Source organism: Nyctibius grandis, chromosome Z, assembly GCF_013368605.1.
Source record: "Nyctibius grandis isolate bNycGra1 chromosome Z, bNycGra1.pri, whole genome shotgun sequence".
In the NCBI taxonomy this organism is placed as follows: Eukaryota; Metazoa; Chordata; class Aves; order Nyctibiiformes; family Nyctibiidae; genus Nyctibius; species Nyctibius grandis.
Window position 1 is genome coordinate 21,771,405 of NC_090695.1, and position 18,830 is coordinate 21,790,234.

General features: G+C 38.8%; 2 protein-coding genes across 2 annotated transcripts in view; one reads left to right on the forward strand and one right to left on the reverse strand.

Moving 5' to 3' along the window:
- Positions 1 to 3,490: 3,490 nt before the first annotated feature.
- Positions 3,491 to 15,268, reverse strand: SREK1IP1 (SREK1 interacting protein 1). Its single transcript, XM_068422853.1, has 5 exons — positions 15,192 to 15,268; positions 12,378 to 12,425; positions 10,628 to 10,768; positions 8,436 to 8,514; positions 3,491 to 6,521 (listed from the first exon to the last, which is right to left on the reverse strand). Exons 1-5 carry the CDS (start codon positions 15,202 to 15,204, stop codon positions 6,332 to 6,334), a joined length of 471 nt encoding a protein of 156 aa, XP_068278954.1. The 5' UTR covers positions 15,205 to 15,268; the 3' UTR covers positions 3,491 to 6,331.
- Positions 15,269 to 15,367: 99 nt separating this feature from the next.
- CWC27 (CWC27 spliceosome associated cyclophilin) overlaps positions 15,368 to 18,830 on the forward strand; it is a 135,014-nt gene continuing 131,551 nt past the window's right edge. The window contains exons 1-3 of the mRNA XM_068422852.1: positions 15,368 to 15,648; positions 16,535 to 16,631; positions 18,234 to 18,346. Coding sequence (XP_068278953.1) covers positions 15,607 to 15,648; positions 16,535 to 16,631; positions 18,234 to 18,346 — 252 coding nt within the window. The 5' untranslated portion in view covers positions 15,368 to 15,606. The remainder of the gene's footprint in view (positions 15,649 to 16,534; positions 16,632 to 18,233; positions 18,347 to 18,830) is intronic.

Below are 18,830 nucleotides of genomic sequence, written 5' to 3' on the forward strand. Positions count from 1 at the left end.
GCATTCTTTTCTTCTAATCAAGACAACCAACTGGATACAGAATATGGCTAGCTATTTTGGTTAAAAAAAACCCTCAAACACCTGTAATAAAATGTATCATCTTTGGTATCTGGGATCAGATATTCTCTCGCATAGAACAGAAACAATTCAGGTGTGATACTCTTTCTTTACCCAGGCCAGATCATATCACTGTTCCACCATGTTTACATTTTCCTTGGATCACAGAAAGAATGAGAACAGATATATTACTAACCAACTGTCACGGTTTAAAGCTGGGCCGGCTATTAAACCTGTGGCAGATGCTCTCTGTTATCCCCCTCCCCCTCCCCCCAAAGGGAAAGGGAAAGGGAAAAGAGAGAGAGACTTCCGCGTTGGAAAGTTAAAACAGTTTTAATAAACTATAATAATGGAAAAGAGTATAATAATAATAATAGAAATAATCAAATATATACAAATATATATACAAAACCAAGATTGAGCTCCCCTGAAGTCAGCCATGTCACCACCGGCACTGCAGGGCAGGCTCCGGGAAGGCCCAGGCTGGGCCTAGTGACGGTCGAGAGCTGGATTCAGGGATGCACGAATCGGGATCGGGGGCAGCAGGAAAACAGACAGAGTCCTCCTTGGACACCGGCCATAGCAGAAAGAGAGCGAGACCCTCGTGATCCCCCCGCTTTATACCGAGAATGACGTGTATGGGATGGAATACCCTCGTTGGTCAATTTTGGGTCACCTGCCCTGTCTGCTCCCCCCCTGCAGCTGCGACCCCCCTTCGGCTCTTCACTCATAAGCAGTGAGGAATTCAGCAGTGACCTTGGTTTCTCTAAGACTAAGTACAGCAAGAGCCTTTCTGCATAACAACCCTACCGGTGCCTCAGCGATAACTACAAACTTCGAGCATTATCAGTCCTGGAAGTGGACACTGTCTGCAAAACATGCAGTTAGTTTCAGAAAGTGCAGTTACTTAGAGGAGACTTAGCTGAAAGTAAAAATCACTGAAAGGAAAATCAGCCTGGTTAAGGCCAAACCAGGACACCAACCTCACTGCCACCATGGTATGTCATTTTAGACTGATATGGAATGCTATTTTATGTGTGCTTGAAAAAACTTTAAAATAAATACTATAACAAATACATTTTTGTGGAAGAGAAATATCCAAATAATAAGGAAAGCAGCGCACGTTATGAGAAATAGTGAGTAGTAAAACCAATTGGTGAAGTACTTTGTTTCAACAATCACATTGCAGAAGTTTGAGTAACTCGAGTCCTGTAAAACAAGCCAATGGGCAAAATCTTGTATAAGACGGGATTTGAACCCGTCTTTGGATACCTGAGGGATTTTCATTGCACTGAGAATCACCACATTGTTCAGGCACAGCTGAGAGGAGTTTTGGCACCAGAAGAGCAACCAGCTGCTTCACCAGCTTCCTTATAAAGAGGGAGAGCATCCCCTAATCAACTATGAGAGTTATATGAGTAACTTATTGCACCCTATGACAAAGGTGGATCCTAAAGCAAGCAACCAAAATGCTCAGAGGCCTAATACAAAACAAGCTTTCCCCCAGTCACCGCTTCCCCACGAATAAATCCCCTCAGGATTAACAGTAAGAGAAAAGATGCTGCTCTTTTAGTGGGAAACATGCTGAAATCACCTCAGCACTGCCACCTGCCCTGTCCCGCTCACGGTGTGGGCAGCCTTCACAACGCTAAGAGGCTGTAAGGAACATAACGTGACTAAGGAAATGCAACAGGAATAGGTTTCCGTAGTGATTGAGTTCAGGGACCTTGGCAGACTCGGGTGTTGCGAGGCACACAGGAGCTGAAGGCAGCAGGTATGTTGGCAAGCTCAGTGCAGGCTGGAGAAGGCGTGGAACTGGAAACTTCACGTTCTGTTAGCATTCATTCTGCAGGTCATACCCTCCTGTATGGTTACTCAGTTTGTTCCAAGTTCATAGTTAGACACTTTAATTTTTTCTAGCTGTAACTGCCTTGTTGCAATTCTTAGCTGTATTATGGTTCTTCACTGTGATTTACTGCTGAAAGAAAAAACTCTTCAGCTGTAGAGGTGTCTAGTAATACTGTATCTCAAAATTTTTTTTCTTACAGTTTTAGTTCCGTCTCTTGGGTACCTATGGCTAACACTTTTGTTTGTCCCTCATTTATGCTCCCTTGCAGACTGAACAAAAACCAATGTAGACCACTGAAGACAGATCAGAATACAACAAAATGAGTATCTGATTAGCCTGCAGAAAATACTCAGGAAAAAAATCCTGGAAACGACATAAGCTGACAGTACCGAATGCCATAATCTAAAAAAGATAAATTTAACAAGTGATGGTGTAATAGTCATACAAATCTTCATGGTAAAGGAGCATGTCATGGTAAACCAGAAAACTAGTATTGTTAAATGATCAGTGATGTACACTTTTCTCACGCTGAAAACTGATGCTAGTGGCAACTAAAATACTTCATAAGAGATCATGAAGATAGCAAGTATGTTCATATTGATAAAACGCCTCTAAAGACCATGAAAACTACTAAGCATGGAAGTGTAACTTTAGCAGTCTAAAGAGAAAAAGATTATTGCATTGTTGTTCAACCCCTGCCAATCTGATACGTATTCAAGTTAAGTTAAAACATGTTATACAAACTTATCTGACTGTGCTGAAAATAACTTTCCATTACTCTAGGGACATAAAAAAGTATATATACTCTATATCATGAAAGAGACTAAAGGGGTTTCCATGGTGTCTCACATGCTGCAGGGAATGGGGAAGCTGTAATTTTTGTGCTGCTAATGTGTATTCCCTTTAGCTATTTGTAAAACAATCATTTAACTCAGCTTTGATGCAGTGATTCCAGCCTTTGGTGCATTTCATAGCAGTCTGGTCCCCTGCAAGTTTTTCTTCTGCTGTCTGGGAAAGAAGACTGAAGGAAACACCAGGTATATACTTTGTTTCCTGGTGCCTATTGATAGAGGTTGATTTGCATTTCAGAGCTTATTGTAAGGCGTACGGAGGTTGTTGACTCTTCATTATTCTATCCGTTTGTCATGCCTTCATTTTTTCATCCCACCCCATATACTACTCACAGGCATTATTTTTGTCTTTCTTCCTGAAAACAGGCATATCATTCTGTAACTGAGATACGCTGCCAGGGAATGACAGTCCTTGTTTGTACTGGCATCGCCTTTATATTTATAAGACCTTTGGTGCTTGTTGAGTAGCAGGCATACAATCAATATCTTCAGCCTGCACAACAGCAGCATTTACATCAGGCACTGCCCTTGGAAGTGTGATTCATGAAAACCAAAGCTAATAACAATTGGTAGGAGTGAAGAAATAGCTGAGTTTTAATACTAGAAGTCTTGTTTTGATATCTAAACCTGCTGAATGTCAAGTCTTTTTCTGGAACCAGAGTAGGCATTTTGGTTCAAGCTGAGACTCAAGTGAAACAATAACATTTGTTACAACACATCAGACTTACTAAAATTATGGCTAAATCAAATAAGAAAAACAATATTTATTTTTATATCACTTTTAAAGAGTAGTAAATATTAACTTGGCAGAGAACTGTTCATTGCAGCATCTCCTTGATATATCATTAATATACCTGAAATCTTGAGCACTTCTGTGGCAAAATGTATTGACTTTAAAGTACATCTTTGTAAATAAAATGGGAATATGGCCTGAAAAATAAGCTGACACATGATATTCTGTTACATAAATGCATAAACAGAGAATAGTGATATTTAAATTTGTTCAAATTAGAAAAGCCTTTTTCCAATATGAAAATCTATGTACGCTAGTAACAAGCAGCAAAATATGATCATGGAAATTCATGCCTTACACTCTTGTACAAGATACCATTGTAACTACCATAAATAGCTGCTGTAATGTTACATAGGAGGTAATGGCACTATCATTTAGATAGATAGGTAATCTTTTGATTTCAACAATTAGAACTAGAGTCTAAAATGCCTATTTGAAGCTACACAGAAGTACAAGGAACACTACTAAATTATATACCAGCTGCTTTTCTGAACTTTAAGCCTCTATTCATTCTCTGATTTGTCATTAAATATAGTTTGATGGATAAATTATACTTATGCATAGAGATATACTATGTCTAATGGGCTGTTGAATAAACTCTTCAGCCATTCTGGTACAGAAAGCTCAGTAAAATTTCCCTTCAGTTTCTCATCTTTAGATGAAGCTTTCAAAAAAACCAAGAAACAATTAAGGTACAAATTCCCATTCCCCAGTTTTCATCATGGGATCATCAGGAGATCATGGGAAGATCATGGGAGAATTAACATATGAGTTCTGAATTCCCCTAACTCCAATAACCCTTACAATCTCATTAAGTAAGGAACATTTTAGTGGAAAAAAATTGCAATAAGTTGTGTCTTAAGCTGTGGCTTGATTAAATACTTCCTTTGGCAACAGTACTGGGTTAAGTATCCCACAACTCCCCTGTTGCTCTCTACAGGACGACTGGCTAGTCAAAAATAAGCTCTTAACAGCCACAGCAACACCAAGGAGACCACAGTGAACAGGGTGGCAGAATCTGTTGAACTAGTACTTATGAAAGAAACATTCCTGGTACTATGCACAGGTATCAGCTAATTAAGGAGTCCAGTCTCTCTTCAGTTATATTATCCAAGCCTATCCCAGAAATTATGATATATGACATGTAAAATTAGATTGGAACAAAGCCAGTAAGGAAAAATAGCAGATGCAAGGTCTCTTGCCATCCTCTACTGAGAGATCTACATAGAAGGTTACAGATTATTTCTCTTTGCCCTCTGGCTTCCATGAGTATTTTGATCTTTAATGTTCCCTAGCACAGCTTCTACAGCATGGGGTACTGGTCAGAGACATAAAAGTTTGAAAGACAGACTTAGATGTAGGTATCTCACTTTCAGGCCAAATGCAGTAACCATTAAAATACCATAAAATTTTTTGTACTGAATCAATGCTCTAACCCACTGTAGAAAACATAGGCAATGGATATTATTGTTAAGCTTAGGTATTGCTCTTCCTCATATTTTGACTCCCATCAGACTTATGCTGCCACTGTACGCCAAGCTGCTCAGGTGGAAGCAGTTCTGTGTCTAAGCAAAAAAAACCAAAACTGTAGGCACAAAGAGCATTTTCAAGAAGCTGTAAACGTAGGCACTTTGAGGTTTAGACATTTCTGGGGTAGGATTATACACCTAAAATCTGCTCAATTTAGAAGTATCAGTCTGTCTTGAACTTGTACCCTACCGCAGTACAAGATACGAATTCGACACCCCAGAATCCAGTTATAAAATTGACATGCTTAACATTGCTCCTGATAGCAAATGGTAAATTTTGCTACCAACTTCAACATGATGGATTGCTTACATTCCACAAGAGGTTGGTTTGTTTGTTTTTTAACTTTCCATCGGGAGTTTTATTAGAATGAATGGAGGCTTCATGATTCTTGTCAATTGTCGGTCTTCGAATTTCCTGTTTCGGTTCACGTAGGCATTAATCACCCCATACTGTATTAACATCATTCTTAGAACTTTGTAAACAATCTTGCTGGACAGCCATCTAGTGTTAGGCAGTGGCACTTTATAGTCAAAGCTGAAATGGCCATAATTGTAAAAGAACAAAATCTAGGCAGAAAGAACGAACCTAGAAAAATTAATAGCTTTTGTTTGCTTTTATATGTTTTCAGCTTAATCACAGTGATCCTGACAAAAGAATGTGTAATTGTGTTTCACAGTCTATGACTAGATCAATTTTAGAAGATAATTTTGAAGGAGCAATCGCTTTCAGCTTCTGATGGCCCATTCTTTCCCTTCTCTGGACTCGAACACTATTCATAATTGCACTTACTGATTAATGTATGTAAGTAGTAAACATTATGCAAAACATACATTTATTTAAAGGATAACATAATAGGAAATCTCACTTGAATTTCCAAATTTGATTTAACCTTTCTGACGTTAAGCATATTTAACTCCAAATACTTCTACACAAAGACTTGCAAACTGAAGTTTACCATATCCTAGCGTAAAGGATTCCAAACACAACTAATCACAACTAAACTAGGAATAAGAGTGAAAAACTAGTTAAACTTGCATGGTTTAGTACTAATAAACTTGAAACAGAAGAGCAGATTTTTTCCCAAATGGTCCATTTAATAATTTGAAGCACTGATATTTGCAAATAGATTTCTTAAAAATATATATCTCTCTCTCTCATTTTAAAACAACAGCATTGTAAAGCATAAATAAATTTGATTTGGAAGAAAAACGACTTCCTCTGCTGAAGTGAATGCAAAAATAGGCCAGCACCTCAGTTGCTACTAGAACCGTCTGAACCATCAGAAGATGAACTTTTTTCCTTTCGTCTCTTCTTTTTCTCCTTTTTACGATGTTTTCCTTTCTTAGATTTATTCTTTTTTTCCTTTTCCCTTTCTTTTTTGTGTGATTTTTGTTTTTTTGACTTTCGCCCATCCTCTTCGGCTGCACTTGATGAGGAAGATCTAGCAAAAAAAATATATATATATACAGATTGTTATGTAATTAAAGAACAAAAATGCCACTAGAATAATGTGGGTTTTTTTTAAATTTCAGTATTTATATAATGTCACAAATCAAATTTGGTGGAGAATTTGTGTAGTAGCATCCACTGGAAAGCTTATGATCTCTCAGTCTGCATGTTCAACTGAACGATGACTTTTCTAATTAGACTCTTGGTCCAGAAAAGCAGTATGTTTATAATACAGATTAATTAACAATGGAATAGGCAAGTTGTGTGTTTTTCAGCCTTCAATAAGAAAAGACTAAGAGTACAGACTGACAGAAAACTGGAAGTATGACAGTAAGACAGAGCTTCCAGCTTTTAAAATATCACATGATCAGTAACAATGCTACGGTAATGCCTTCAGACAAATCCTAATGTGTATTTCTCATGCAAAAATCTAAAAGAAATTGGTATGACAAATTTGGATGCTTTTACAGCTGGTAATATTGGCCTCTAACCAGCAGCGATGAGTGATTACATACACACAAGAATTGAGATTACAATAAAAGTCATGATTATTATACTTGAGGGCAGTTTTGTGCTATTGTTTACATGATAAACAATTAATTACTTGCACATAAAGACTACAGCCAGCAGACCGACTCTTTTCTACTGTCTTCATAAGTGTAAGTTAGAGCTACACTATGTACACTTGTCTGGAGAACAAGACTTATGAGAAGCGGCTGAAGGAACTGGGGTTGTTTAGCCTGGAGAAAAGGAGGCTGAAGGGAGACCTTATTGCTGTCTACAACTACCTGAAAGGAGGTTGTAGCAAGGAGGGTGTTAGTCTCTTCTCCCAGGTAACAAGTGATAAGACAAGAGGAAATGGCCTCAGGTTGCGCCAGGAGAGGTTTAGATTGGATTATCAGGAAAAATTTCTTCACTGAAAGGGTTGTCAAACCCTGGAACAGGCTGCCCAGGGAAGCGGTGGAATCACCATCCCTGGAGGTATTTAAAAGACGTGTAGACGTGGCGCTTAGGGCCATGGTTTAGTGGTGGGGTTGGTGGTGTTAGGTTAATGGTTGGACTCAATGATCTTCAAGGTCCTTTCCAACCAAAATGATTCTATGATTCTATAAACAAGGAAGAGGAAAAATGCCAATACAACCAGTGTTAAATCTTGTTTATTTCTAAAACAAAAATCTTATTGTGGCCTTTAAATACATTATACATTTTCTAGCTCTCGGCACAGTTCCTGGGATATTGTCTCATCAACAGTCCTAATGACTAACTAGTCTATAGTATCATCTAAAAAAATCAGTCAGCAGGCTAAAACTCAGATTCACAATAAATTTGGGTATTATGACATTTTCCTTTGAAACTGGAGTACCACTCTTTTTCAGGCTTCTACAATAATAGGAACATTAAAACTCAACACATGCTAAGTCAGGCTACAGAAGTTTTCCTTTTGACAGTTACATGTTCTCAGAGTGTGCGTGCGTGTGTGTGTGTCTACATAGGCATGTGTGCATGCAGGGAATCTTAGTGTCTCTGAACTGCAGGGACGCTTCTCCATGTGAGCTGGGGACCAAACCCATAATCCTCCTGACTCCTTGTTCTTTTCCCACCACATCTTGCCTAGTGTTGGGTAGTCAGAGGAAGCATTGCTTTCTCAGACCTGCAGACCTCCAGCTTGCTAGAGCTTTCTAGATTTCCATGGTCCTAACTGCACAGCAGAAAGCCTGTGGCTTTACCATTACTCAAAGAACAAACAAGTTCTCACTGGAAAACAGGATGCTTTTCAAACCAAAGATGTATTTGCCAATAAAGTTGCATCAAAAGAAGCAATGTTTTCTGAGAAACAACTGAAACATCAGAAACATTTCTAAAAAAGTTATGTTTTGAAATTAAAATAGGTATGTGATAGAATTACCTTTTCCTTGGTCTCTTTAATTTTGTTTTTTCTCTGCTTTTTCTTTTTTGTTTCTTTTTTTCTTCCTCCTCATTTAAATCTATGGATAAAAAGTTACAGTTTACAAAACACTTGTCTGAATTAAGATCAGCATTAAGAGTGGCTTCAATAGCAATAAAGTTACTACAAAATTCTTGTCAAAATTTTTTCTTTTCCTTCCTCCAAATTCTGGTCTAGTATAGTAATTTCAGAAATATTTTGCAAAGCAGAAGAACTTTTTATGCAACTTACATTCTAATGACTTTGATCTAAGCACTAAGAATGAAGGGAGGCCCGTAAAATGTAGCAAAAACTTGTGACTTTTCCTATATGTTTACATCAGCTTTAGGTTTTCATATCTGTTCTTCTGTATTTTAAAAGACTTGCCCAAGGCTGAAAACAGGTCATTTAACTAGAACATAGAAAAAAAAAAAAAAAGAATATTCCCTTAGGCTCACCTGAATTACTTTCACACATCCTCATTTCACACTTCACAAATAGATAGGCTGTAACTAAGATAAATTTGAGTTAACTGTCAATATACTGTCTACAAAAATTGGCAGAAGAGTCATCCCTCATCTGGTCATGTTTGTTTTCTGCCCTAACATTGTATATTATTGTATAGTATCTTCACATTTCACTTACAAGCAGTATTTTTATCACACTGGATCAAATTTCTTACCTTAGACTTTCTATACTAGTTCAAAAAGTATTTTTGAATTCTCCAAAATGCAAATCCACTACATAAATACACATTACAATGTCAGCTAACAGGAAAATACTGGCTTTATGATTTATCCTTAAAACAGATAGCCAATTTTGAGCATTTCATCTTATTTCTATCATACAAATAACTTTCCGTACAGTCTGCATGCTAATGCAGTTATTCATTTGCTACTAGAAATAGAAATTACTGGTCTGTATGTTCTGGAGCGAAATTTGAAACAATTCAATATGAGTTACAAAAAGCAAATTACTTTTGAAGCAATTAAAAATCATGAACAAGAATGTGTGAACAAGCACTCAGTATTTTTTTAAGAAAACAGTGCAAAAAAAGTAAGTGCAAACAGCACAAAAATCTTGAGAAGAGGCCACTTGAAAATGGCAAAATCCTGCCTAGATTATTGACAGTTAAAGATACATATCTCCTTACAGTACACATAGCAGCCACAGTTTGAAAAAGCACATATAATAAACAGGGATATTACAAGATCAAGTAAACAGTTATTTTTCCTGCTGATATCCATCTTCAATCAGTTTAAGGCCAAAAAAACCCCTTACATTCAAAAATACATAATAAGTGAGAACAAGTTTTTCCAAAGAGACTTGTTCCAAGAAAGGACTATTGCAGTACCAATTCATCACTCCTGACAAACAGACTATCCATGTCTTTTGAAGTGTCCCAGCAAATGACAGGGTTCTGTCTATCCCTTCTCCTTCCTAAACAGCACCTTTAGTAGGAACTGAATGTTGAGTCTGGAATGTGAGAGCAGCAGAACAAAACATGACATTTCCAGGGGCAGACGGGAAGAACATTCATTCATTTAACACATGCTATGGTGGAACAACCTCCCCTTCTTACTTACAGGAGCAGCCTCTTTGGAGTCCAAATTCAAATGAACTCAAGTATCTGCTAAATAACCCATCTATTCTCTCTCTGACAAACAGTTGATGCTCACACCTTCCAAACAGAGAACAGTACTTCTCCAAATATGAACGTTTAAATTCAATTCACTAGCTGTTTCAGTCAAAATACTGTTTAGAAGCTGGAGAGAAATTCAGCTGTCATATTTGTCATTAGTTTTAAGAGTTACTATCAACTTTAAGTTGTTTAAACCACATGCCGTAACCAAAATATTAACTCAGAACATCCACATCATTTTCTCCTAAGCAGCTTAGTAATAGTCTTATAATCTTTTGTACTTAGGAGTGCTTTTTGAGATGTTCCAAATGGGTACATTATTAGTTTCCTGTAACAGGAATCAATAATAATAAAAAAAAACGTGTGTGTAACAAATCTCTGAAGTCTGAATACATGAAGTAAAAGACCTACTTTTAAAGCAAGGGCTAAAAGAACTAATAGTAGTTATCAAAAGGGATAAAATGAGAGTTCCAGTACTTCAGAAGACTATGATCCAATTTACTCTTTCAGAGGGAAAAAAAAAACACCTTACTCTTTTTTTCACGCATGGCTTGCAATCTCTGTAGTTCTTCTTCTTCACTGTCTTCACTGCTAGTGCTGCTAACATCTAAAACAATATCTCTTTGAGGATCTACTCGGAGGAAGTTTCGACATTCAAATGTCAGATGACCAGCTGAACAAAACAAATATTCAGAAAGAAAAATGACAATTTACCAAAAGTACCAGAAACTAAAGAACATCTGTTTTAGTATTATTCAGTTTTGGGAAGTGAAAAAAGGCTAGGCTGAAATCTGTGAACGAGGAGGGAGAGGCTTACTTTGAAAAAACCTCCAAGAATTTTGACAGGTTGTGCAATGTTATTCCATCTAACAGTGCTTTATGACCTCTCTCTTAATTCTGTTAATTTAAAGCTTTTGTCCAATCTTTACTTTCTGTTTTTTTAATGGTCTTAGATCCTTTCTGAAGAAATTACCTAAAAGCACGAAGTGAAATATTTAAAAAACTACAGCAAGTTATAGTGGTCTTTTTGTCTCCCTCTAGTGAAACAGAAGAATCCTGTTTGCTTATGAGAGAATCTTTAACAACGAATACATACATACTACATACTGACTAAGCTACTACTTGACTAGTATTTTTAATTTTCTAAGTTACATCCCAATAACCATGACCAGAGTTAGAAACCTTGTGCTGAATACGCCTATTGGAATAATAAAGAGAAATAAACCAAATTGAAGTTATGGTTTGGGAGAAACTAAGCTAAAGACACAGGAATTCAGGTAGAGATTGAATAAACTCATCTTCTTCATATCAAAATACCTACATCTTGAAGAGAGAGCTTTTAGGAACATAAAGACAAGTTGTGTGATTTGACTACAAGTTTCCTTCTCTTCCAGAAAGCTTCTGATACTTACTGCATGTAGAAATGAAGCACTAAATCTATGTTGATATCCATGTTCCTTTGGAAGAACAGATACACAAAGCAATTCGTTGACAAGATTTGTTGGAGACAAAGTCTACAGTGAAAGAATGAAGCAAGCTTTTTTCCCCCTTCACCCCAGATAATGCTCATTAAAAAAACAGATGAAATCACCATGTTAAAAGTTCAACACAGTTCACTGCAAAACAGCGTCCACCCCTCCATTGTTCTAAAAATAAGAGTTAGTGATCAACAAATTAAAATCTTCACTAAGACCTGTCTCCATTCATCAGGAGAGTTGCCACAGACATGCTTGTATGATCAGAGCATAATGCAAAGCATGAGCTAAATGCTAACTACGGAACTTGTAAGCAACAAAATTAACTGTTTCTTGAAATACAGAATGCACAAAGAAGTATGCTTTCTTAGCGTAGAAGATAATACAAATTTTAAATTATTTTTTCTTTTAAAACAGATTGGACTTAACTTGAGCTGAAATGCCTGCCTAAGTTTGCAGCCGGACTCAGAAGAAGCACAAAAGCTAATCTCAGTAGGTATCAAAGACCATGCTTTCAATTCAAAGTTTCTCAAGTAATTGTATTGCAAATATAGTATATATGAATACAACAGCATACTTTTTTTTCCTGAGAAACTCAAGGGTTTTTAAAAGCAGCAATAGGTGTGAGGAGCCAAAGAATTAACAAGAAATAAATATTTTTTTTAAAAATGGTAATTTAAACTGACAAACGTCTGGGCAACAAAGAAAACACTACTTTTTTATTTTTTTCCCCTTCCTCAAAAGGTAGTTTCAACATCATAAATTGAAGAAAACATTGTAACTTCATATTGCTTACTACAGACTTACGGTAGCCGCATTTCTTGCATCCTGCTCTAATGTTATCCTTATTTCCACCTGAAAGAGAAAATTTCATCCATTAGGTGTTGATAAACAGAACTCAAGTTTCTTTTAAATCTGGGTTGTTGTCAATACACAGACAGGAGTAATCCCTCCTCAGAGTATTAAGTACACTGAGATCTCTTAAAAAAAACTTAAAGAAAAGCAAAACAGTGCATTTGTAAGGTCACTTTTCTGTGCAGTAATCTACCAGAAAAAATTTCGCTAGTATAAACTGCTACGGACCATTAAGTTTCACACAACTTATTGCCAAACACTCATTTGATTTACTATGACCTTTCCATTATAATTCTAATAATTATTCCATTTCTCTGAAAGCTTATGCATTTGTTTAGTTACAGTATGAACATGGTAATAGCTATCTGACATTCCAGTCATTCATAACTACACGCTACAAGTGTACTTATAAATTATAGCAGTGCATGGGTGTTGACATTCACTGGAAACTCTGAAGTAATTTATATTTTAATTAAAAGAACTGTCTTAAAAAGGCAATTAAAAAAAAAAAGAGATAAGCAATCACTCCTGAAAGATGACAAAAGACAGACAGAAGCAATTGAAAAAAAAAAAAAGGCTGAACAAATTGTTAAATGATTCTGAATTCAGGCAACATGGCACCAAATACAAAGAATTAATGGGTGCAAAAAAGCAAATGTGGAATAAAGTGAGAGAGTAACAGAAAAGTCCATAGATGCTACACAGGAAAGGAGGACCAGAATAGTGCAAATTTTATGTATAGAAAGTGTGTGATTTTCCCATCTGAACCCACAGTTAAGTTAAACAGACATAGTAGGACATGACTCAGAAGAAGATAAACTCCAGACACCCACTCCCGAAAACAGATCAGTCTTATTCTTAATCCTCTGAGCCTATTCACAATGAAAGTCACAACTGAATTTCCAAAATCAAAGGGTGTCCTTCTATCTTCCAACTGCATAGAGTATGAAAAAAACAGCAACTTAAACAGTTATATACAGTTTTCTGAATAACTAGGTCATTTATTTAAATAAATAATTAAGCAAAAATAACAAGAAATACATGACAGAAATTAGAGAACCAGCAAGGGGGTGCATTGGCTCCCTGAATTTAAGCTTTGATTTACTGAGACAAGCACTGTCTTTAGAAAATTCTACTCAAAGTAACAGAGAAACCTTCAAACCCCAGACTGAAAAACTAACTTGGAAACTTGGACAACTCACTGGTCTATGCCCTGAAGAGCACTGGAAAGCTAAGCAATAAAGATACATACATTCCATTACGACATGGTTTTCTGCGAATCCCCAAACCTTAGTATTACGTACCCCCTTCAAGGTCTATAAACTCAGCAGCGTTTAGGTGCCTGTTTTATGACTCTTTTGAGGCAAACCCAGGAGAGGTAAGGAGGTAGGGAACATGGAAGAAAGTCTCAAGAAGAAACGAACAAATGCATACCTTCATCTTGCCATATGACATCAAAGAAGGACTCAAAACAGTATCTGCTTGTTCACTACACCTTGCAAGTAGAAAGCAAGATCACCTAAGTGACCTACTTTGTCTCAGCTGCCTGAAATACTCAGCTGTACTGCATAATTGACCTGTAGGTAAATAGAGACCTGGTATTCCATGCAAGGGAGGTCACTACAGTCATGCACATGCTACAAAATCTCCCACAATATGCGCAGGTGCCATTTGTCAGGATTTCCAAAGAAACATCCAGCAGATGACAAGAATATTGTCACCAAATACTCCCACCAAATTCCTGAGACTGAAATTTTATTATTATTTTTGGCTTTAAATAATAATGTTAGAAGCAGGCATTTAGACTAGATGAAGTTTTAGATTATTAAAAGCAAACATATTACTATAAGCTTCCTTTTCTCACTCCCCTCTTCCCAGGTGTTAATCCTCAAGAAAATTAACAACTGACACAGCAGCAACCATCAGTAAGGACTTTGTTCATTCAGTGGAGTGGAAGGTTGCAAAAAAAGCTTTGGAAAACTTTGAACACAAACATGAGATGTCTTCCTCAAAGAACCCCTTCTAGAATGGGAGCAAGCTTATTAAGGTCTTCTCTTTAAGAGAAGAGGCTTACTAAAGCTCAGGCTTGTTCAGCTGTTTTCCAACCAAACACTCCTCACATCTCAGGATCAAGACAAAATTCTGAAGCAACAGCTATATGTTTGGCTAACATAGATCTAAATACCTTGCAAATAGCACAAGCATTTCTGCCTGTCTCGTCTCACCTTCATTATCAACGGGTCTATTTAAACAATAATCCAGTGGGACACAAACATTAGCCCAGAACAAAACACGAGGAGGAAAACCAAGTCTGACAACAACCATTCTTTGGATCTAATTTTAAAGAAGGTGGCTTATACTAACAGACGATAGGAAAGTAGCACTTGGTGCCACAACGCTGGGGAGAGGCCCGGCAGGCCTAGAAGGAAGGGACTGCATGGCTGCGCTCATCAGCGGCTGCCCTGACACCCCGCCCTCCCCCGGCCACCGCCCTGCCTCCCTCCCGAGGTGGGAGCTGGCGCTGGTTCAGCACACCGGCTCTGCAGACCACAGCAACCTTTCTCCACCGGCCGCCCCTGCGCCCCAGGGAGACGCGCCGGGCCGCCCTCCCCGCCTCACGCTTCTTCCTGCGACGCGCGCTCGCGCACCCTCCCCGCGTACTTTTCCATCAACCCGCCGCTTATTTCTCCTTCCCAACATGCCGGCCCTGGGGCCAGCCGGCTATTGCCCCTTCTCTCCCCGCTGACCCGGCTGGGAGCTCCTCACCCGGCAGAGCCATGGCGCCTCCCGCCGCCCTCCTCGCCGGCCCAGGCCTGCAGCGGCGCCTCTCCCCCCCGGAAGGCTTTTCCCGGCACACTCTCGGACCGTGCCACTCACAGAGAGGATGGGGTACCTGAATACGGGCGGGAGCCACGGGGAGGGACTGCAGGTGTCTGGAGAAGCCTCCGGGTCTTTCTGAAAGAATTTGTTCCTGAGCGACTCCCGTACAGGCTCCGACCGGGGACTCCTCCCTTCGTCCTTCCTCCTGGTTTGGGAAACCTCCTCCCCACCGGCCTGGGCTGCATAGAGGCGCCCAAGATGGTGGGAGGTTCGGGGCGGTAGGAAGCGCTAGAGGCGAAGCTCAGCCGAGCGTCGAGCCGAGGCGGTGTTGGTCACTTGCCGGGACGCTGCTTTCCCGACCATGAGCAACATCTACATCCAGGAGCCTCCCACCAACGGCAAGGTGAGGCTCGCCGGGGGCAGGGGCTGCAGTGGGCGAGGGGCAGGCCAGGCCGGGCCGGGCTGGGCTGGGCTGTGGGGTGGAAGGGAGCTGTACTGCAGCGTAGGTGAGGCGCCTGCTGCTGAGGGGGGTGCGCGCTTCTCGGGGGGGGTGCGGATGAGGAAACCCCGTGCTCCGTGGCGGCTTTGCAGGCGAGGAGGGTGCGCGCTGTGCGGGGAGAGCGCGGCTGAGGAGGTGCGCACTCTGCGTGGGGAGGGGTTGTGCACTGCCGTTGCTTTTGCATGGGAGGGCGTGAAGAAATTGTCCGTGGCAGGGGGTGGTGCTGCAGGTGAGGAGGATGTGCGCGGTGGTGGTTTGGCTGAAGTTAGTTCGAGATGAGAAAGCCCTTAAAGACATGACCTGAGTCAAAGCTCGACGTGTGCTGTGTGGACACGTACCACAGAGCAGCCCTTGAAGCGTTTAATTTAATTTTGTTTTCTCTATTCTTGGCTGTATCTTAGGTTCTTAATTTTATTAAGATCCCTCAGTGAATTTAATGGTATTATTTGTGAGAGAGGTACATGCCTTTGGAGACTTATGGCACAATTCTGTTTTTTTTTTTCTCATGTTGTTTCATTATGGAAGTGATAAAGGGTATCTAAGTTTCTATCATGTGTCAGGTATCAGGTCATTGGCCTTGAAGCCTTATTATACGTATCGGTTCAGAACTGTATCTTAAGTTCTGGCAATACTGTCTAGAACTAACAGTAGCTACCTGGCACATTTGAATGTCTACTACTGTTACTAATGTAATGAATTCAGGAGTCTTTTTTTAACTCAGGAATGATATTCTTTGATCAGTGACTAAGTCACAATAAAACTAATGGTGTATTTATCTGTATTTTTATAGGTTTTGCTGAGAACAACAGCAGGAGATATAGATATAGAGTTATGGTCAAAAGAAGCACCAAAAGCCTGCCGAAATTTCATCCAGCTTTGTATGGAAGGTAATGACGGAATGGGACAGGAGCTGTTGATATTATTTCATTGCAATCTTTGTGCCTTTTTTGTAAGATAGAGGTCATAACTGTTTTAACTTTGATATGTTAATGAATTTATTTGTATTTAGAAAATATTAGGTAACACTCAGACAATGTTTTTCAAGGTTAAGGAACCCAGTCTGGGGAAAAAAAAAATTTAGATGGTTTTCTCAAATGTAGCAGATGACGTGGTATTGCTGAAAAGCTGTACGTCAGAGACTTGGGGCTTATTTTCAGCAAGTCTGTACAAAGTATAACTACTTCTTCAATGTATGTGTGAAATGGCAATGATGCAGTATTGGACATCCTCCAAAATTCTTGTTTCTGTATCACCATCTTTACTACCGTTTCATTTTTTTCATGAGTGCTTCTAATGTTTCATTTGCTGTAGTTTTTTGTTGATGGGGGCTCTGTAGTGCTCTCCACTGAAGTAGTGGATACCAGAATGAGAAGCTCCCTGTTGGGAAAACTATAACAAGAATTTGTGAAGTTCCTGGTGCCTTTATGTGTTTTCTAGCTGCTGCTCTTATCCCATTTATGCACTTATAGAATGGTTAAGAATTCTTCTAGCCCTCCTCTGTTACAGAAAAATAGCAGTCTAGAATTTATGCCTCCAGCACGGATCCAGCCTGTTCTGTGTTCTTGCACCTAATGTGGAGATTTTTTGCAATGGTAAATCAATTTCTTAGCCCTTGGTAAGTCCTAAGAGTTCAGTTATCCTCAGTGTTAAAGAACTGGGCTTTATTTCCTTTCTGAATTTGTCTGACTGCTGTCTAGGATTCCATACTTTGTATAATAAATGTGAGTATTTCTCTTGTGAGTATTCTAGCATATAACCACCCATTAATATATCTAGCTATGCTGCAACATTTGCAGATCCTGCTTTATCTTGCAGCATGCTGCAGATTTATTTTTATTTATTAAAAAAAAAAATCAACGAGAAACATATGTCAAGTAAAGTTAAGTTTTCATTCCTTTTGTTTTCTTATGATCTCATAACCCTTATGTGATAAATAGATAAAAGAAGATAACTTAGGAAGCTTTGTACCACATATTTCATTCTGTGGAAATGATCCATTTAGGTACAGTGTAGGTGGTAAAAAGGGTAACACCTGTGTTCCATGCTGGTGAGTGAAAATACTAATCATTTGGTGTATAGGTATGGCTAACGATGTATGCGAGATGTTGACTGGGACAGAGCATAGTAGTTAGCTCTCCTTAAATTGATGTATGTTGATAGTATCGTTCCAGTGATAAAACTTAAAAGCTGAAAAGAAAATGATTCATCAGTATCTTCTCAGTGAGGTGCAGTGTCTTTTGCAACAGAAATATATGCCACCACGTATTTTTTCGTAAATGTCATTAGCAATACTTTGTAGCTGAGATACAGTCACACTGAGTGTGACAGTGGAAGAGGAGGGAACCCAGTGGAAATAGCAGAATCCAGTTACAGTGCTTGCTTTCTGGAACTTCAGTCTCTGGACATCTCTGCATAATCTATATGAAAGTTGGATTTTGAGACCACTTACATGTATTTAATACCTTTTTTCTTTTTTTTTTTTTTTTTAGAGTATTACAATAACACAATATTTCACAGAGTAGTGCCTGGCTTTATAGTGCAGGGAGGTGATCCCACTGGTACTGGATCAGGTGGAGATTCAATCTATGGAGCTCCCTTCAAGGTACGTATCTGTGTATCTTATGCATTAATTTTTGGTTATTCTCTATCAGTTGTTCTTCCTACCGTGCTAGGTTGTGAGAAAACAAACCTTGTATCAGAAATGCAACATTATACATGTGCAGCAATTGCTTTCACATGTTGCTTCAGTATTTTTGAATATGCCTTTTTGAATTGAGAGTTCTTCAATCTAGCTGTTCTGATATTATCATATATGTATAACCTTACTAGCATGAACTTCACAAGGGAAAATAGGGAAGGGGAAGAGTGAAGAGTAGGTGTGGGTATGTGGTAAATTCAGATGCAGAAATGTGTGTTGTTTACATGCATTGTATCTCATTTAGCAAAGGTCTCTGAATGTTATATATGTGTTCATTAATGGTATTGATGCCAGCATGGCTCATCTCTTAACCAGGAGACTAAGATCCTGAGTGAAGCTACACATGCACAGCAGCTGTGTTCTGTTCAACTTGATTGTTTTGTTTCAG

Coding starts and splice junctions, on each gene's coding strand:
- SREK1IP1 (XM_068422853.1), bottom strand. Junction 8,515..10,627: donor AGCCATGCGTGAAAAAAAGA/GTAAGGTGTTTT, acceptor TTTTATCCATAG/ATTTAAATGAGGAGGAAGAA. Junction 6,522..8,435: donor TTAAAGAGACCAAGGAAAAG/GTAATTCTATCA, acceptor TTTTTTTGCTAG/ATCTTCCTCATCAAGTGCAG.